General features: G+C 39.2%; 2 protein-coding genes across 3 annotated transcripts; one reads left to right on the top strand and one right to left on the bottom strand.

The window, feature by feature from the left end:
• Positions 1-8,121: 8,121 nt before the first annotated feature.
• PSY (PHYTOENE SYNTHASE) lies at positions 8,122-12,541 on the top strand. Of its 2 annotated transcripts, none has more exons than XM_008814544.4 (7): positions 8,122-8,429; positions 8,907-9,560; positions 9,719-9,769; positions 10,473-10,645; positions 11,095-11,330; positions 11,502-11,694; positions 12,139-12,541. In XM_008814544.4, exons 2-7 carry the CDS (start codon positions 9,086-9,088, stop codon positions 12,307-12,309), a joined length of 1,299 nt encoding a protein of 432 aa, XP_008812766.1. In that variant the 5' UTR covers positions 8,122-8,429; positions 8,907-9,085; the 3' UTR covers positions 12,310-12,541. The 2 variants fall into 2 exon arrangements, with proteins under 2 accessions (XP_008812766.1, XP_008812773.1); XM_008814551.5 differs by lacking the exon at positions 8,122-8,429 and adding an exon at positions 8,563-8,684.
• A 628-nt stretch (positions 12,542-13,169) lies between these two features.
• LOC103724244 (glutathione S-transferase F12-like) lies at positions 13,170-14,400 on the bottom strand. Its single transcript, XM_039115395.2, has 3 exons — positions 14,186-14,400; positions 14,035-14,083; positions 13,170-13,915 (listed from the first exon to the last, which is right to left on the bottom strand). The coding sequence occupies exons 1-3, from the start codon at positions 14,330-14,332 to the stop codon at positions 13,446-13,448; spliced, it is 666 nt and encodes a 221-aa protein (XP_038971323.2). The 5' UTR covers positions 14,333-14,400; the 3' UTR covers positions 13,170-13,445.
• Between the last annotated feature and the right edge of the window lie 6,310 nt (positions 14,401-20,710).

Below are 20,710 nucleotides of genomic sequence, written 5' to 3'. Positions count from 1 at the left end.
AGAATCAAATCTTTCACTTTTTAAAATGCAAACAGATAAATTGATGTGAGAAAACGTACGTACGCCGTGGAAGCATACTAATATTTAGAAATCCATTATGCAATGCGGCGATTTCGAACGCCTTGCGATCTCCTCCTCCTCGACTCTTTAGACGGAAGGCTAGATCATGAAAGAATGGAGGAGAGTTAGGGTTCTGAATGTCTAGGATTTATGAGATGAAGAAGAAGGAAGACGGGAGTTAGGATTCGGATCGGTTACCTGCTCCGAAGGAGAGGCGCTGGAGCCATGGATTCGATTCGAGAAGCGGTGGTCGGCATGGATTCGATTTGAGAAGGTTGGAGGAGGGAGAGAGCGAGTTCGGGATTGTCGAAAGAATGAAACTTTAGGCAATGCACCAAGATTTGGGTTGAATTTCTTACGTATTTGTAGATTAAAAAAATTTATTTAAGCAAGACCCATGTCGACTCCCAAACTGAATCTTATGGCAAAAAAAGTAAAATCTTTATAAATATATATGTTTTACTCTAACAAACGAATTCTACAAAAATATTCAAACAAATTCTTAAAATAATTTTTAAAAATAAATCTATAAGTCCTGCTAGTTTTATTAAATTGGACATCTTATTTGGAGGTTGGCTCACATTAATTCAGCACACCACCACAATCTAGGAGGAAAAAAATTCTTTATTTATCTTTTTTTTATTTACATACCCATCAATTACTACTTTTTGCCAGAAAATTATTTTTAGACACCAAATGTTTGTATAATTATTTACCCCAACCTAAGGCATGACTTGCAACTTGTAAGGTTTAAATTGCAAGGATGGGGAGCTTGCTTTCACTATGAATGTGAATTATCCATCTTACGAAATCCCTCATTGCATTATAAAAGACAATAAGCTATGGACACACTGTTTTCATCAATGTTTGAACTATATCAATTGCATCAAAAGCTCTGTAGTAACTTCTTTAGTTTATACTTCTCAATATATAAAAAAAACATTAAATTCTCACCTATTGCTTTTGTTTTTCCTTAGCTTTTTGGTAGATGAGGTTGTAGCTTTCTTGTTACGCAATAAAGTACTCTTCAATCCAATCACAATAAAGGCAAGATTTAGTCCTAGAACTCTACTATGATTATCAAGAGATATTGTTAACAGGCTAATATAAATTTATAGCTGGGTAGTTGTTAGTTCTTAATGACTTTCTCCTACTTAATGAAACACATTTAGAAAAATATACCAATAGACTTATTGGCATCTTGTAGTTTTGCTAATTGCTAATTACTTCCCAAGAGAAAAGGCAAGTTAGGTCCGGATATTTCTTATATGGCCAATGTGAGAAGTTGAATTGAGACGGCACTGACTTTTCCAATTGGGATACTCCAATTAATACGATCTTAGAAGAAAAACTAGAATGCCGGAAATCATCACTTACAAAGGATGGTATAGTTTACTTTTCCAAATTGTTCATTTCAGCCATCATCATTTCTATTTTGTTACCCTTTCTTCTCTCTGGTCACTGTCCGTTACCTAATGATGGGGTTGCAACTTGGCCAAGGTTGGGTGGGACCCTATCCTAACCTATCATCTTAGTTCTTCAACCGTAGCTCAATCCAACCTGGTCTTAAGCTAATTCCATCTTAAGCTAAATCCAACCTAATTCCATCTGAAGCTAAATTCAAGTTAGGCCAAGTTAATTGGATTAGGTCAAAAGTTAGATTGAGTTAGGTTATGCCATGTTACTTGGACTCCTTTAGCCCGAATAGAAATGTTAAGATAAGACAAAGATTTAGGACATTTTTGTTGAATTAGTAATTGTTAATTGAGGCTACATCCATTCCTAAATTTCAGTGGTACACTAACATATAATTTAGTAGAACAGAACAAAATTTGTAATTATATAAATATATATTTCATATTATATGAAATATAGTTAAATTATATATTTATTTCTATATCCAATAGATGTCAGGTTAGGATGAAGGTCAATCCTAGCTAATTCTACTTAGAGATCAGGATTTTTGAACCCTACTCCTGGTCGACCTCATCTAATGAGCCAAGTGAATCCGGCTGAACCCGAACCAAAGTTGCAACCTACCTAATGACTTATCTAACAGATAAATTTGTGCAAGTTTCGAAATTTTCCTTATGATGCATTAAACATAATAGTTTTTTGATATCACTCGCCAAAAGCGTGTTTCATAATATATTCCTAGGTCTGTGTTAGAAAGGAATATCTCACCGCACACAATAGATCTAATATGTATGTGTCATCTCATCAAGCTTATGAATGTGATCAGTGTATTTTTTTTATTTTTGATGAAGAAAATGCTACTCGTTCTAATTTATGGAGAAATATATCTTGCACGACGTGCACCACATGACCGTACATGCTGCCTATTACAGCCACTTGCTCTTGTAGGCCCTATTCATTAAGCACTCATCTTGGTGCATATTTTTACCTTATTTTTTTAATCAAAATAATTATTAGTATTAAAAAATCTATTATAAGTATAAATAAAAATATTAATTCTATAATAAAAAATAACATATTTTTATAAGATTAATAATTTATAGGAGTAATAAATATATTTTTATAGAATATATTAATAATTAATATGTTGATAAATATATTAATATTTTATTATAATATATTTTATATGATTAATAAATATATAATAAGGGCTACTAAAAGTAGAATATGCGACAAAATTATGGAGCTATTATAGAAATTAGCATATTGACTTACATTTTAATTCATGAGAATTAAAAACATATAAAAAATCCATCTAAGATATATCAGGGGTATTTGTAGTATTATGTGGTCAGTGATCTTGGATCCCGTACCATACTAAACAAGTTACTCATGGATATCCGAGAATTTTTAATCACTGGATCATGGCCTATCAAACACATTGATCTTAGATCACTTGAGATCAAATCAGCCCAGCATTCAGCTCACCGAGGATCTTAGATCACCGTGGTGATCTTGTTGGGGTCACCAAACGCCCCCTATAGAATATAATTTCTCCTAGGAAAATATGGGACAACTCACATGGTGAGCTGTCAGAGTCATAGATTTCATGGAATGAAATGAGGGTAACTTCTTCCAAGAGAAAAGCAAATGCCATCTTCCTCAAACTCTCCTATGGTCGCGTCCAACAATTGGACGTGATAGGAATCTTCTTTAGTTAGGATAATGAAAGATGGGATCAGTAAATGAAAAACTATCGCATTATCATCGGCCTTCTCTTGCTGCTCTTCCTGATCTGATCTTTTTTGTACAAAAGAGAAAATTTCCTAAAGTCTAAGTCAGAAAAATTTCGAATCCAGGCCACAGGGAGAGCAGACGAGAGGAGGCTGAGGCAGGACGGTAGTGAAAAACAAGTTCTTAAAGGTGAAAACTCTGGCTCCCTTTCGCTGCTCCTTCCTCTTCCTTTTGTAAGCATTGCTTATTTTTTATTACTTTCAAAACCAGTCTTCTTAAACTTCCGATTGAGGAGGAAAATTTAGTCATCATAATAAAAGAATTCTTACCCAAGTACGGAGGAGACGGAAGGCCCATATTCCATTCTCTTAGAGACAGAACCAATGAACTCCATTTTTTTAATATGAAAAGATCTCATGTAAACGGGAGAGAACAAAATTTTCTTTTTCACCTTTGCCATCTCCTCTCTTTATCTCATCCATCCGAAACCAAGGCTCATCTATATCTGCTCTTCAACTCTCTAGTCCCATCATAGATCTCTCTGCTAATTCTTTGAATAATAAGAAAATATATCTAATATGAAAGAATCCCAAGAGTTATTGTTATCAAGGGAGGAGACTTTGTTGCCAATGACTCTGATCTCGCAAATGATAACCTATGTGGATGACATATGGAAGAGCAAATTTAGTTTCGATTTCAAATAATATATAATGCTTTGTTGCATTGATTAACCTACGTAAACATCCAACTCATAAGGTCATCTAAGCTTTCCCTTAGGTTGTTGATTGGCTTAGCACTGCTCTTTGATGTGGTTCACTTTGGAATGTGGTGTTAGTGATAAATCGAGGCTGAGAAGCATAGAAGGGCATTAAAAACTCCGTATGGTGATGTGATATAGCAACGGATGAATGGAAGACAGGTAAGAGCATTACCAAATGAAAGTAACGTGCCTTCAACGTTCTGCTCTAGATTTCAGAGGATGGGGTCAACACCTGAAATAACCTCCGAAAGAAGCTAAGAAGGTCCATCGGAGGGTGTGTTCTTTGTGGCGGGCCCTTAAATTACTCGTCCTTCACATCTACCACCTACTCTTTTGAGTTTGAGGATGGGAGCTTGGCCTAACGGATCACTCTGTCCGAGCTTTTCTCCTGTTGGATTGCTATTCCTCAAGACAGGAAATGCACTCCTTTATTATCATGCTAATTTATGCTTTTATCTTAATTCGAGTGGAGAGAAAATAAAATTTCTCAAAAAAATTTACAAAAAGATAAAAAATTGGTAAAAGTAGGATTCAGGTTGCCTTTCTTTTATAGATAAATACAAAACTGAGGTATATAGACTCTATTTATAATAGTGAGGTTCGTCCTTGTATAATCTGGATCGAATTTCTCTCCTAATTCGAATAGAATTAGCTTTCGAAAAATAGATATAAGTGGTAGAAATAATTCGAAAAAATTAAAATTTTATAGGAGGTAGACCTTGACTCTTATATCAATTTTGTCTTCTGTCGCTTCTCTAATTATTTTTTTGAATTATAAAATAGATCTGGTCAAAATCTTTTCTGAAAAGAAACTTTTAATTTGATCGGTCTATTTCAGAGTCCAAATGATGGTATTTGGTTCTGATCGCTATAGATGCACCCTCTCTTGAGGGAGAAAAGTTATCCGATTTTTTTTTAAAAAAATTCATGTCAATCAAGTATTGTATAATCAAGTTATCGCCTCTGAAATTTTAACGTATAATTCAGCTTTCTGATGTAGCGGATCTCGTCCTACTTATAATGACCAAAGTAATCCACACCAAATATGATAATTTTTTTGAATCGCACCTAAATTTACTAAAGACAGAGGAATGTAGGAATATTTTTGAATAAGAGATCATCGATTGCTTTGATCTTCTCCAATGGTCTTCAACTTCTGAATGATTGGTCTCTCATCTGTCCCCCACAAGATCCTTCTGAGTATTGCAAAAATGTGGGCATGCATTCTCTTCCCTTTAATAAAAAAAAAAAGAAAAAAGAAACAACTTTCACTTCCAAAGTGTGGGAGGAAACCTTACATATATAAATAGAAAAGTTCCTTACCACCATCTTTTTCATGCTTAAAAACAAATTAGCCTAACCTATCATTAAAATCCAAAATATAACCAACTAACATCATGAGCTACTTTCTATTTTGTTTAAACAATATTAGGGAGAACTTTTTTTCTTTTTTTTGATAAGTCAGACAATTCACATAGACCTCATATGAATGAATACATTCAGTGAAATTAAAAATCAAAATACTCCGAAAAGGACGACACATTTATAGTGTTGGTTCATAACATCTCGCCAGAACATGCAATCACAAAGAATACAACTTAATCTGCTGCTCAGTTGACCTAATCGAAAATATCATAAATGCTTGAACCCATAATAAAAATATAAAAATAAAAAGGTTATCATTGCCGCATATGATGTGGGTGAGAGAATGTTACTATTTTTTTGTACTATTTACCAAACGGAAAAGAAGGCGTGGCTTGGCTTGCATTACTACTAAGATTGTAGAACTTGCTCCGAGGGAACTGATGCACCAAATCCCTAATGGGCAGTATAGTGGGAATCTGCGAGGCATGTTAAGTTGGGCTGTGTCATTGCAAATCATACTATATAATGTGATATTGTTGCTGGAAATTGGACCCGGAGGTGACCGCGGACCAAGGAGGAGGAGCTCCGGCTACGATGTGGTGACGGACGGCTGTCTTTAGCAGACCTGCAAGAAGCCTTTGGCCGGAGGTTCCGGCGAAGGTCCTCTGATGCTTAAGTCAGAGAGGGACTTTTAATGGAGGGAAAGAATGGAGATATGTTTTTGAGCCGAAGGAGAGGAAGATCCTCCCTAGAGCTTTCCCCTCTTCTTATAGGAGCGGGTGCAGCTGTTACCTGCCATCGGGTGTGATTGTGCGAATCAATGAATTACCGTAAACGACTCGAGATTTCGAGCTAGCTGGCGATCGGTTGAGATCGTGTGAATTCAAACGTTAACAATCGTTGAAGCGAAGATTGCGGAATTTGATCCCGAATACGTAAGACTTGATTTTCGGTGGAGTGGGGGTCAATTTCTCCATTTGATTGGGTCTTTCTTGGTCTTGAGATCAATCGAGCTTAAATCAGCCGAGACCATGCCTGCCGAGATCATGCCTTCCGAGGACAGGCCTGCCGAGGTCATGACTGCCGAGGTCATGCCTGCCGAGGTCGTGAGCGCTGAGGTCGTTCATGCCGAGGTCGAGCGCGTTGAGGTCGGGCGCGATGAGGTCGGGCGCGATGAGGTTGGGCATGTTGAGGTTGGGGCGCGATGAGGTTGGGCATGTTGAGGTCGGGGCGCGATGAGGTTGGGCATGTTGAGGTCGGGCGTGCTGAGGTTGTGACTGCCGAGAGCATACTTGCCATTGTCACGCTTGCCACCGGGTTTCGGTGCTTTGATCAAATGCTCCGGGTGATCCACTTTTCCCTCCAATAGATATTACTATTAATTGGTTAATATACAACTCCAAAAACAAAATTTGTTTCAAATGAAGAATTGCAAAAGTCCACTTGTATGGTCAACAAGTTTGAGAACAAAACAAAGTCCATGAATTGTATCAATCTTCTCGGCGACAAAAAAATTGTTTATATGCACAAAATGAGACTCTTTCCATGTACTTGGCATTGTTTAAAATATATTTTTAACTTTTAAAATAAAAATATTTATAAAAATATATTCTTCAAAACTAAAAAAAAGTATATTTAGGGGAAGTGATAAATTCTAGCTTCTAAGTTTATGTTCCTCTTTTAATATGTATTGTTTATTAGACGTTTGGTTCGTATTGTTTTCTTCTTTTTTTAAAAAAAAAACATAGAATCCGATGCAGAAAATATGTTTAGTTATCTTATTTCTATTTCTTATTTTTTAAATATTTTTTATTATTTTTAAAATTTTTTTACTTTTATATTTTTTAAAAAAAGATTTTTACTTCTTTCTCATCCCCTCTTTCCAACTTTCCGATCTCGACTCCGCCCTACCGCCTCTTGAAGACTATCACCGCCCTCCTTTTCCCTACCACCGCTCACCCCTTCAGGACTTGGTTCTTCTCATCTTGCCACTTCTTCCATCCATTCATTAGTTTGTTTCCGGCTTCCATTGCCACTTCTTCCATCTATCCATTCATTTGTTTCCGGCATCCATTTTCCACCGTCATTCATCCGTTCCATTTTTCATTCTCGTCCATATTAACTCAGGAAACATTTGCATTCATCCTTGTAACCTAATAAACATTCCCTAATGCTTATATTGTATGCAAACCTAGATTTGTCAGTTTCTTTGTTCTGCTTTTTTCGTCACTCCCCCGCGTCTCCGGATCCAAAAGAATCGTAACGCCTCGGCCAACGAACAACACTTAACACGTGCCCCCGTATCATACGGGAAGCCACCCCAATCAAGCAGCCTAGGATCGCACAAAACCCATCACTCCAACCAACACGTGTCTCAATACAGAGATCAACGGTCCTGTGCATTTCCTAGAACCAACTCCACACCCAATCACAACCCGTAGTCGGTTTGTCCCAATTGGAAAAACAAAAAAAAAAAAAATCAAAACCCCACTTCTACACCCCACGCCCCACTCCCTTACAACCAGTGGGGCCCTGTTGTCGGCTCCACTGGGAGCCAACAAGGATCAACCGTGTTGGGGTCAATGCAAGGGGTCTCGTCCGGAGGGTGGCGGTCGGCGTCGCGCGTGGCGGACCGGCGAAAGAGGGCCGCGGGAAGCGAGGCGCGGACAGGTGGCGCGGGAGGCGGTATTGGGCACCGCGACAAGGGACCTTTTTGTGGGACCCGCCAATCCCCAGGGCCCGAGCACTCGGATTCTCTTCCTCCACGCGGCGCCCCCGCACTCGTCACCGCTCGTTGCTCGTAGCTCCCATGTGATAACCCTATCTCTTTGCCCTCCGCCACCCACCCCCCTCACTGGGCCTCCTCCTTCCACGTGCCTCCTCTCCCCCAACAAGGAGCGTGGAGAGAGAATAGAGAGACATTACAGGAGCCTCCAAGAGAGACCGCTGTACCGCTGTTTCTGGCCTTCTTGGGCTCCTTTTCCAGCTGAAGTTGAATGAAGGCGAGCTGATTTTGGCTCATATTTGCTGTGTTTGAACTGTGGATCGAAGGGATAGCTGACCTTGGTGGTGGAAACTGGAAAGGTGATAAGAGGTGAGTGGTGTTAATGCTTCCGTTTGGTCTGGGAGTCCTTTTTTCAGGCACGTTCTATAGAATAAGCCTGTCGGTTCCTTGTATCTTTTGGTGTGCATATAGTGGGTGGTGCTGGTGGTGGGGCTTTTATTGTTGCTGGGGTGGAGGAAATTTTCGTTAGTGATTCGAACACTGAGCACTGGTTACAGTTTTCTTCTGTTTTTGGATTCCATTTTTGCTTATATTCTGTGTTTGTTGTCGCACTTGGCAAGAAAGGTGAGTGTTTCGTGAGGTTCTTTGAATTGAGTTTTTGGTTTGTTGACATGCTCTTCTTCTTTTCTTTTTTTTTTTTGTTTCCCTCACAGTCTGTTGTCGCTTGCTCTCTAATATAATTGTTTGTAGGAATCTTGTCTTTATGAGAATACAGTAAACAAAGCTTGATTTTTGGAAAAAGAAAAGAAGCTAAAAGGTTATATTAATTCCACATTAATTTTTCAGGGAAACCAGACTATAAAGGTGCAACCTTGAAAGGTGTTTTCGAATCTGATCAGAGAATTCTCTGGATCTTGTTGTTCTAAGGCTGTATCCGATTGCGGATATGGTATATACAGGATAACTTTCAGAATAAAAACAGAACTCTTGAGGTCCTCTAGCTAGTGCATTAGCTAGCTTTTTAGATGGCAATTTTGATGCAACGACTTGTGTCGCCAGTAGATGCCTCAGCTAGTCTCGGTTTTCTCGAGGCAATTCGGGAAGGAGGTCGGTTTTCAGACAGTTCGAGGCTGGTTGGAAAAGTTCAGAGTCCCAGCTCTAATGAGAGGCTGCAGAGGAAGAGGCGCAGATGGAGTTTGTGCTCGCTGTATGCTGATTCAAAGTATGCATGCGTGGGGTTTCAGCCGCAGGAGAATGATAATTTTCCGATAGTATCGAGTTTTGTGGCAAACCCTGCGGAAGAGGTTGCAATATCCTCGGAGCAGAAGGTTTATGATGTGGTGATGAAGCAGGCAGCATTGGTGAAGACGCACTTGAGATCCAATGCTGCTCTTGATGTGAAGCCTGACATGGTGATTCCTGGAACTACAACCTTGTTGACTGAGGCTTATGATCGCTGTGGACAAGTTTGTGCAGAGTATGCCAAGACCTTTTACCTCGGTTAGCTCTCGCACCCAGTGTTTAATCTTCTACTTGTTTGCCTAGATTTCTCTCCGGAATATGGAGCCAAGGAATTATCATAATTTCAGGCATGGTTTTGGGTTAGTTTGGACAGGAAATTTTCATGCATCTGATTTTAGTTTTTATCTCCTATCCAGGAACACTGCTCATGACCCCTGAAAGAAGGAGAGCCATCTGGGCAATATATGGTAATGGACAAACTTAGCACTCTATCTAATTTCCAACTGTGAGATTTCGATTAATGAGTCTAAGATTTAGTTGAGAGATCATTTATATGTCTCCATATCTTTTAGTTATGGGATAGTCCTCTCATTTCAGAGTTCTTCATCATTTCTTGAGGTAGAATCTGACATCTAAGTTGATTTACACAAAGGGAAAAGAAATATCACGAGTAAAAAATATCAATAGTACGCTCTGCATGTGCTACCGCTGCTGCTCTTCCTTCAATTGCATATGCTACCCGATCCTCTACCATTTGGCAAATAAGCATCAAACTTATCCTAACAGCATGTCCTCAGAACTTCTCATTAGTGAAGCCACTTCAAGGATTTCCTTAGGTTCTCAATTTACTTAACCTGCTACTGGTAAAAAACACTTCACATACAGCACTGACACAGGACACTTGGACTAATTGAACTTATAAAAAAACTCATGATTCCTTCTCTACTCTTGTCCCATGATGCTAAAAGGCACTAGTTGTTAGGTAACCACCAACCATGACTAGTGTCCGTGTTGAGGGATGCTTGAAAGCACAAAAATATATATATAGCCAGTAATTTTGTATTGGCTCATTGATTCTAGTTTTAGTTGCATATTTGTACTGCTGTTTCCTGCATTAATTGGACTTTTAAAGTTTCTGCTTCTCATGGATTCACAAGAACATATGTTCAGTGTGGTGCAGAAGGACAGACGAGCTCGTAGATGGACCCAATGCTTCTCACATTACACCTTCAGCTCTGGACAGGTGGGAGGCGAAGTTGGAGGATCTCTTTGCTGGCCGCCCCTATGACATGTTCGATGCGGCTCTTTCAGATACTGTTTCAAAGTTCCCTGTTGATATTCAGGCATGTGTGTTGCATTCGTATTTGATAGAAGCAAAATTTTTTGGCCTGATTCTGATCTTCAACTTACCTTTTTTTTTTTTTTTTTTTTGCGACTCATAGGCATTGTAAATAGCTCCGAAATTCCAAAAACATGAGTAGTCCTTATGCACATCAAACTATTTAGCGACCAAAAGAGAGTGTTGAGGCTTGGCATTATCTCAAGGAGCAACTACATATATATTTGCATCTCTCGATAAAGGCTCCAAGTTTAGATTTCTTGTGCAATTAGTAAAAAACGATTTTATCTACCACTTTTAACATTTGCAGCCTAATTTTCAGCTAACTGATAAACGAATGGAACATGTATCATTGATGTGAGAATGGAAATCTACTTTGATGGGTTCTAGCTACACATATTCTCCATTGATTGCTCTTGCTCATTCAGTGTTGGGTTGCTTTGCACATTTCAGCCATTCAAGGACATGATTGAAGGGATGCGGTTGGACCTCAAAAAGTCCAGATACAAGAACTTCGATGAGCTCTATCTGTATTGTTATTATGTAGCTGGGACGGTCGGACTGATGAGTGTGCCTGTCATGGGTATTGCTCCAGAGTCCAAGGCGACGACGGAGAGCGTATATAATTCTGCTTTGGCTTTAGGGATAGCAAACCAGCTCACCAATATACTAAGGGATGTGGGAGAAGAGTAAGTGAGAATCTACAAAATGCTGCTTTTCATCTTAGTTATTACTAGTTATTTTCCTGCAATATGTTCTCCAAACTATCACCATGCAGAATTCCATTCTATGTACAAAAACCAGTAGAATTTGCTGTAAATGCTTCCCTTTCTACTACTTATTGATGAATCTTTCCTCAGCGCAAGAAGAGGCAGGATTTATCTGCCCCAGGATGAGCTCGCGCAGGCTGGCCTTTCAGATGATGATGTGTTTAACGGGAAGGTGACTGACAGATGGAGAAGCTTCATGAAGAGCCAAATTAAAAGGGCGAGGATGTTCTTCCAGGAAGCGGAGAAAGGTGTGACCGAGCTCAATCAAGCTAGTAGGTGGCCGGTAAGATCACTTTCTTTTTCTTTCTTTCATTCATTATGGTAATGAACATCACTCAATGACTCCTCTCCATTAAAAACAAATATGAACTTTTCATTCCTTATTCTAATGCACATCAGTCAACGATTCCTCTACATGGAAACCAAATATGAAATGGTTATAGCAAATTGTAGAAAAAAGAAAGAAATAGAACCAGCCATCTACTTGGCTATCTCTGTCAAAACAGTAACCACCCACCTTGCAATGTGGCCATTTTTACAGAGGCCTGTATTGCCGATCCTTTTATCTCATTAAACAGAGTTGCATCTCAGGCACTTTTATTAGGAAGAAACTTAGATCAGTAACATCCTAGTACATAAAGGTAGAAATTAGCTCGCAGACCACTCACCAGTTTTGCTTTTTAACACTAAAAACTGACCAACAAATTCTTGTGCATGCCTGTTGTAGGTGTGGGCTTCTCTGTTGTTGTACAGGCAGATACTTGATGAGATTGAAGCAAATGACTATAATAATTTCATGAAGAGGGCCTATGTCAGCAAAGTAAAGAAGATAATGGCTCTGCCCATTGCTTATGGAAGATCACTTATCAGGCCGTCATTGCAAAACCAGCCATTCTAACAAAAGCGCGAAGATTCAGAAGGATGTCCTACGCTGCCTCAGTTTGAAGTATAAAGTTTTTATCTTAATGTATTTTAGAATGATACAAGAGCAATCAAGGAATGTGGTCCATGTGGCATCCTCAAATTAGAAAATGCAGTAGCTTAACCTCCCTTCTTATTTATTGTTACATAGCCATGTATAATAATGGAAACGAGTATATTTCAATATAAAGGGAGATGATTTTTTTCTATTCTTTTGAATGATTGTTGTGCGACTTAATTACATTGCTCATAGTCTTCTATACTTCATTCAGCATTGAATGCGCAAAGCTAAGCAGTTTGCCAAATCATGGAGAATTCTATAGCGAGAAGTTTTCCCCTTTGAAGAGCACTGCAAAGATATGGATGATATCACTGTAGATAGCTTTTTCTGTTTCTGTTTTCCCCTCTGAAGAATACTAGAGAATTCAGCAAGTCTCTGGAACTTCGATAAATTTTGATCAGAAAGATGCTTGAGTAGATTCTGATTGTGCAAGGGACTGAAGAATTCTTTTCCTAAGTGAGGTTCAACTTATGACTATTTAATTCCTTAATGTTCTTTTTATCGGCATAGCCTTGACATGATGAGTACCCAAAAAAAACCGAATCATTTCCATAAAATTTGATTATCAGTCCTCAAAAATAATTTCGAGATTGGTTTACTTTGACAAAATGGTTGCACCTTCATCCTTTGCTGCTTCCTGTTTTGGAAGCGTAATTCTGATGATGATATGTTCTCAAGGAAATCCCTGTTTGATTTTATCATAAGTTTTATGCGGTCTATGAAGATCTAGAAAAAGGTCACCTGTAGATATCCAGAGATTAGGAGCCTTGCTGACATTAGTTCTAAATAGATGCATTGCATTAATCTTATAAACTGGGAAATGCAGCGACCATTTTCATTGAAGCAAGGACACAGAAACAACTGAAACTCCAAGGATGAAGACTCCAATCCAGGCACTGCATTCCCCTGCAGCTATCTAAAACACCATGACCATCTCATCCATTTATTCAGTGCAGCAGCAGAACCTCTCTAACATGCATCCCACACATGACCAAACAGTAGCAAGACACTCAGACTAGTTTCATCATAATGCCCCAAGCTCACCTTAGTCCTCATGGCGAGTACTTTAATGCCCTGGACTCCACCATGTCCATCACCTTCTTCCATGCAGGGCGGCTGGTGATGTCGGCCCACCAGGCCTTCACATGCTTCTTGTTGCTGATAAGGTGGGGCATGCCGCAATTCTCGACCACGTAGCGCAGGGCCGGGATGTGGGTCAGGTCGGCCAGCGTGAACTCGTCGCCGGCCAGGTACTTGGTCTTGGAGAGCTGCCGCTCGTGGACTTCGAGCACTTTGTCGAGCTTCTCGGCGGAGGCCTGAGCCTCGGCCATGTTGCCGGCGACGCCTTGGCCCGGCAGGACGAAGAGGTTGAAGACGATGGGGAAGACCAGTGGATTCAGGTTGATGGCCTCCACGTCCAGCCACATGTCCACCCGTGCCTTCTCCTCCAGCGTCCGGCCCAGAAGATTCGGCCCACGGCCCGCATATTTGGCCGCATAGTACCTCACGATAGCGCGCGACTCTGAGAACAAATCCATATTATGGTGGATATGTGACTGATAATATAGTTGTTTTAAATAGTTTTGATTCAAGAAATTTTGTGACTGAAATTTCCAAATTCTTGTGCCCATGATTCCTTACCAAAGAGCTCGAAATCTCCATCCACAATGTAGGGGACTTGCCCAAACGGCTACAAAAGTAAGAAAAATCCCAAAAAAAAAGTAAAAAAAAGGAGTTAGCTTGCAACAAAATGAGATTAAAGAGACCAAAAGATAAAAGGGTATAGGATTACTTGTTTAGTCATGTACTCAGGTGTCTTGTGTTCTCCTTTTTCCAGATCGACATGGATGATCTCAAACTCGACGCCCTTCTCGATCAAGCAATGCATCACCCTCTGCGGGCAGACCGCCGGTGTCATGCCATAGATCTTGACCACCATAACTGCTGCTTCGAAGTTCTTCTACGCCTCTTAGCAAGCAAATGGCGTGGGTTGCAAGAGGCTGAACCCCACCACTCTTATAATATGGTGTTGTTGGTGTCACGGGGAGGGTGGGCACATGGCTTGACCTACCAGTGGAAACGGGCATGAACCCAAACTAACAAATCATAAGAGTATGTGGGTCCGGAAAATTGACTGATGGTTGGGCACTCACCGGACGGTCAAAGACTTTCATAGTAGTTAGAATGGTAGCTAGCTCGAGGAAACCAACGAGCAGTCGAAATAAGTTTAAGAAATAGTACAAGAGATTTCGCCATTTTTTTTAATCTAATCTAACAAATAGGTTGTGGAAATTGCAATTGACTTAAGTTTCCAAGACAAGGGAGGATATGAAGGTGGAGTAAAACATTCAATCCTATTCACCCAATTCTAAAATGTGTGCATGTCCTAATTGATCAGCCCCAATATGTTTCTAAGAGGATTTAATGTAGATTTTGATTTTATTAATAGCAGGAATGTTAAGCATCGATCTAGCTAATCGCTTTCTCAATGTAATGCTGGGCCTCACTGGGTTAGCCTTGTGGGTCCATGAAACATGATAATGCGAAGAGCTTGTAAAATTAGGCTTATAGCTAAATTGGGACCCCAAACTTTTCATTATGGGGCTATCGGTGCCAAGTTAGTAGCAACGCATACCATCTGCAATGGAAGCTTATTATATGCCGAGTTCTCCATAATTTTGCATTCCTTGCCTTCACGATGTCCGGTATACTTTTCATGGCTTCTTTGTTTCTTTTTTTTGGTACAACGATGGCTCACAGGCGACAAATGTGAATACCGCTAACAAGATCAGAAAATAAAAGACTATATAGAACTTAGGCGATGACACGTAGTTTGTCCAAATAAAACCTCTAGAGTGGTGAGCTGTATAGAAGGCAATTCAATCTGCAGCACCGTTTGCCTGATGGGAGTCACATTAAAAACGAATTTTGGAATGCTCTATTGAGGCAAAACTAGAAATAAGCCCGAGAAATAGGTCTAGCTTGCTATAATTTCTGCATATAATTGAATCAATTACCCATCCGAAAATGTATGCCCTCATCCTAAAACATGATTGGTTATGCATCAACCCCATTTCAGATGGATGCGACAATAATAATACAGTAGGGCACTATTTTGTTGTCCGGGTTGCATGGACTACAAATGATGCATGGCGCATCAACTCCTGTGTCCATGTACACATGGTCCCACATCTCATGTATCTTGATGCATGATGGCAAATTGTGTACATAATCTGCTTTCTTTACTTATAATGGGAGAAAAAAATATTAAGAGGAGTGTTTTAGAATTTAGATTGCCCCCCAATATCCTCAAGAAGGCCACTTGCCATAAGACGAATACCTATATTCACAAACAACTTTAAATGGATCCCATGAGTGACGACTAGTCTAATTGGAAAAGCTACCGGACTGAGAGTTCTAAACCATCCTACACCTAGATCACCCCTCTCATTTTCTCAGTTTTTTTTCAAAAAAGATCTAATAGATACTATGACCCTATCGGTCATGCTGCATGCATCGGAATCCCGCTTGATGCCATCCTCCTCATCCATATGTCATGAGCTTGGTATTTCTTCAAACATCCATACGGCACTTAGAAACTTTGTTTGCCTGCAATCGTTTTTAAGTTAGCCTGCCACTCTAACTCTCAGTCAACCTACCACTTTAGCCTCTTGAAGCTAGAACTCTCAAAAAAGAACACACAAAGGAGAAAGATGGTGTAGAAGAATGAAAAGTAATGTTTCACTAGAAAAATCTTAACCCTTTTCTTGGTAGTCTAGCAAATGAGACCTCTCTCTCTCCCTTTTAAGCTCTACCAGGTACAATGAATGGTTAAAATATGTATAAGGACTTATTATTTAGTTTGCGAAAAAAGAAGAGGAAAAGTGTGGTCAATGAAAAGATAAAAAAATGCCTCTTGTTTGGTTGGAGTTTTCATATGAGAAAGATGAAAAAGTAACATTCCCATTGAAATAAGACCCCCATATTTAATGAAAAAGAAAAATCTATAGAGGATATGGAAAAGTTACTTTCTCACCAGTTGAAAATTAAAGTTTTTTTTAAAAAGTACCTTTACATCAAAATCCACAGATAAGCTCTTTTCTTTTATCAAGATATAATAGATATTTCATACAACTTTTAAAAAAAAGTAGATACTCAATCAAACATAACCCACTTTAAAATGTGCCACTTTTTCACAATCAACCAAACATGCCAAAACCATTTTTTGAGACATTATATTTCCAAAAATTATCCTCCTAGAAAAAAATATTTCAGAGAGAAAAAATTCTTCCAGCGAACCAAACAAGCGATAAATGTCACAAAACTAATGGTTATGATCATGCTAGCCTTGCTGCTAAATCTATGGGTTACTAGATAATTTTGCAAACTCTAGCTCATTAGGCTTCATTTAAATGGAAAAGAATGTGCACCAAGTGTTGCATAAAATGCTTGGTCATGATATTTGGCGCCTCTCTCTTTTTATCATGTTTCCTGCAGTCAAAAACCACTTTAATTACCACCGAGGTGGTAACACGGTGGGAACGGAGCTTTGATTTCATCGCAGTGGCCTAGGTTTGAAATGTGCGGGCGTCGATTAAATGCGGGGACCGGATGCCCCTCATCTGATTTGTCCGGTAAAGTCGCTATCTATTATTTAGATGGTGCCGGTGTGATGTACTCACGTGGGGATAAGGCTGCTACGCTGGTGAGGCTCTGCCACGGATGGGAAGGGTATGAGTAAAAAATATTCTACCCACATCGAACGCTCTTCATCAGAGAAGAGCCTAGTGAGGGTTGCTACGCAGGTGAGGTTCTCCTTACCAGCCTCTTTCCTTTTGTTTCAGCTATAAAAAAAAAAAAAAAACAGGGAAACCCACCTTAACTAGTACACCAGTTTTTGCCCATAGCGTGCATTGCTCACCCAGTCTTTCTTGGGTTGTCTCCTCAACAGTGCAATCATGACTGCTTGGGCTCAGTAAATCCGATCAAAAACACCAAAAACGTAGGCCCTCATCCTGAAACATGATTGGCAATGCACCAACCATGCTTCCGTTGGATGCGACAATAATAATACGGTAGGAAACTATTTTGTTATCCGGCTTGCATGGACCACAAAATGATGCATGGTGCATCAACTCCTGTGTCCATGTACACATGGTCCCACATCTCATGTATCTTGATGCATGACGGAAAATTTTGCACATAATTTGCTTTCTTTACTTATAATGGGTGAAAAAATATTAAGAGTGTTTTAGAATTTAGGTTGCCCCCCAATATCCTCAAGAAGATATGCCACTTGCTAGAAAATAGAAAAAATTAAGACGAACACCTACATTCACAAACAACTTGAAATGGATCCGATGGGTGTCGACTAGTCTAATTGGAAAAGTTATTGGAGTGGAGTTCTAAACCATCCTACACCTAGATCACCTCTCTCATTTTCTCTTTTTTTTCAAAAAAAAAAAATCTGATAGATACCATGACCCTATCAGTCATGCTACATGCAGCGGAATCCTGCTTGATGGCATCCTCCCCATCCATATGTCATGGGCTTGGTATTTCCTCAAACATCTATGTGTCACTTAGAAACTTTGTTTGCCTGCAATCGTCTTTAGGTTAGCCTGCCACTCTAACTCTCACTCAATCTACCGCCTTAGTCTCTCAAGCTAAAATTCTCAGAAAAGAACACACAAAGAAGAAAGATGGTATAGAAGAATGAAAAGTAATGTTTTAGTAGAAAAATCTTAACTCTTTTCTTGGTAGTTTAGCAAAAAAGACCTCTCTCTCTCTCTCTCTCTCTCTCTCTCTCTCTCTCTCTCTCTCTCTAAGCTCTACCAGGTACAATGAATGGTTAAAATATGTATAACGACTCATTTGGTTCGCGGAAAAAGAAGAAAAATAGTATGGTCAACGGAAAAACAAAAAAATGCCTTTTGTTTGGTTGGAGTTTTCATAGAAGAGATAGAAAAGTAGCATTTTCATGGAAATAAGAGTCCCATATTTAATGGAAAAGAAAAATCTATAAAGGATATGGAAAAGCTACTTTCTCACTAGTTGGAAATTAGTCTTCTTTTTCTTTTTTTAAGTACCCTTACATCAAAATCTATGGATAATGTGTTTCTCTTCATTAAGGGTGTAATATGCATTTTGTACAACTTTTTCAGAAAAAATAGATACTCAATTAAACATAAGTCGCTCTGAAATATCTTATTTTTTCATGATCAACCAAACATGCCAAACATTCTAGAGAGAAAAAATCTTCTCACAAACAAAACAAGTTATAAATGTCATAAAACGAATGGTTAGGATCATTCTAGCTCAATCCGTAGAGCCTGAAAAAATATCTAGCCTTCTTGCTAAATCTACAGCTTTCTAGATAATTTTGCAAACTCTAGCTCATTAGGCTTCATTTAAATGGAAAAGAATGCGCACCAAGTGTTGCATGAAATGCTTGGTCATAATATTTGGCACCTCTCTCTTTTTATCATGTTTCCCGCAGTCAAAAACCACCTTAACTAGTACACCAGTTTTTACACATGGCGTGCATAGCTCACCCAGTCTTTCTTGGGCTGTCTCCTCAACAGTGTAATCATGACCGCTTGGGCTCGGTAAATCCGATCAAAATACCAAAAGGATTGATGACATGAGTTTGGGTTGAGGGAACTTGAGCTAACCTGAATTGATAAACTATAAGGCTGGCTTGACCTAGCTAGAATCACCCAAGTCTTTTTTTTTTTTTTCTTCGCTAGAACAGATGTTCCATACAGTTTTCGTACGGATACAAAAATCGGAAAACAATAAGTCCCGGAGTGCTCTAGCTCTAGGCAACTCCTATTTTCCAATCCACATGATGCTTCCAAAGTGACTAGCCACATACGAAGCTACCTAGTCTGCAGCCCCATTAATCTTTCTGAATATGTGCTTAGCCTAAAAGGCCACCTTCACCGAGCCTTTTGACAGTCGCCAATTTACGCACCTGGACTTCCAGCATAACCCTGCTCAAGTCCATTGAGTAATATCATCGAACAGAAGTCCGACATGCTCGTATTCTTAAAGTTGCAACCGTTAACAGCACAAGACAATATGTCAGGTCTCAAGAGAGAGATCTCTCACAGAGAAGCCAAGGTAAATTAAACAAGCAGCCCATGTTCTATAACATTGGATACATTTATATTAAAAAAAAATAGTGGACTCAGTTTTCTTTAATAAGAGTGGGTGGAGGAGGAGGAGGAGGAAGAGGCGGAGGGGACGGAGTAGAAGGGTGGCGCTTGGAGTGGAGGTAATCTTGAAGGGCTTGGAGCTGCTCCTTGGAAGGTGGCTTCTCGTTGTTCTTAATTGATCTGTGCACGTCATACGTCGTCGCTCCCAAGACGAGAAGCCTGGATATTTTATAATGAATTTTCGAAACGGATGAAGATTAAGAAAAAGAAGATCAAGAGTAGAAATATTGAAGAGATAAAAATGGGGTGTTAAGTGTTTAAAATTTAGGATTACCCGGAGGCAAATAACACTATTTGTCTGGGGAATATGTGTTTGCCGAAGAGCCTCATTGCATCTGCTTTGGTGCGGACGAGTTGAGAAGAATGCAACACCTCTCTCATATTTTTTATACTTTTATTGCTTGACCTGTATCTCGTTTGGTTCGCGGAAAAAAAAAAAGAAAAGAAAAGTATGATGAACGGAAAAGTAATGAGATGACTCTTGTTTAATTGAAATTTTCAAAGAAGAAAGACGTGAAAGTTATATTCCCATGGAAATATGATTCCCATGTTTCATGAAAAAGTGTTTTCCATGAGAAACATGGAAAAATTACTTTTCCATAAGGCGGAAATCACTCCATTTTTATTTTTTTCCAAAAAATCCTTCAGCATTAAAGAACCATTAAAGACCTAATTTTTATTAAGGGTATAATAGGAATTACACATAACTTTCTCTAAAAAAAGTGGATGGTCAACCAAACATAAGCACTCTGAAAATCTGTCACTTTCTCATTGTCAACTAAACATGCCAAAAGTACTTTTCCAGATTTTCTCTTCCTAGAAATCTGCTTTCCAGAAAAAATATTACTAAGAGGAAAAATACTTTCCGCGAACCAAATGAGCCCTTAATTCAAGTCATTGGTATCATTTGGCTAAGTACAAACATCATGTGTGCAATGTATACAATGTTTTTTTTTCTGCAAACCAATTGGTTGAGGCCCACATAGATTCAGGAGCCTCCACCGAGGAAGTCATTTCTTAAGCCATGTGAATTCATATTTGGCTGGAGAAAGTTGTGCTCTCAAATGAGAATGAAAATCAGTACCTCTCATTTTAGC

This window comes from Phoenix dactylifera, chromosome 10 (genome assembly GCF_051530095.1).
Source record: "Phoenix dactylifera cultivar Ajwa chromosome 10, Ajwa_hap1_PhDact_Kaust_v1.1, whole genome shotgun sequence".
NCBI classification, from domain to species: domain Eukaryota; kingdom Viridiplantae; phylum Streptophyta; class Magnoliopsida; order Arecales; family Arecaceae; genus Phoenix; species Phoenix dactylifera.
This window is presented reverse-complemented; position numbering and strand designations above follow the sequence as displayed.

Coding starts and splice junctions, on each gene's coding strand:
- PSY (XM_008814544.4), top strand. CDS start 9,086: ATGGCAATTTTGATGCAACGACTTGTGTCGCCAGTAGATGCCTCAGCT. Junction 9,561..9,718: donor TGCCAAGACCTTTTACCTCG/GTTAGCTCTCGC, acceptor TCTCCTATCCAG/GAACACTGCTCATGACCCCT. Junction 10,646..11,094: donor AGTTCCCTGTTGATATTCAG/GCATGTGTGTTG, acceptor TGCACATTTCAG/CCATTCAAGGACATGATTGA.
- LOC103724244 (XM_039115395.2), bottom strand. CDS start 14,332: ATGGTGGTCAAGATCTATGGCATGACACCGGCGGTCTGCCCGCAGAGG. Junction 14,084..14,185: donor CTGAGTACATGACTAAACAA/GTAATCCTATAC, acceptor TTACTTTTGTAG/CCGTTTGGGCAAGTCCCCTA. Junction 13,916..14,034: donor TGGAGATTTCGAGCTCTTTG/GTAAGGAATCAT, acceptor ATTTGTTCTCAG/AGTCGCGCGCTATCGTGAGG.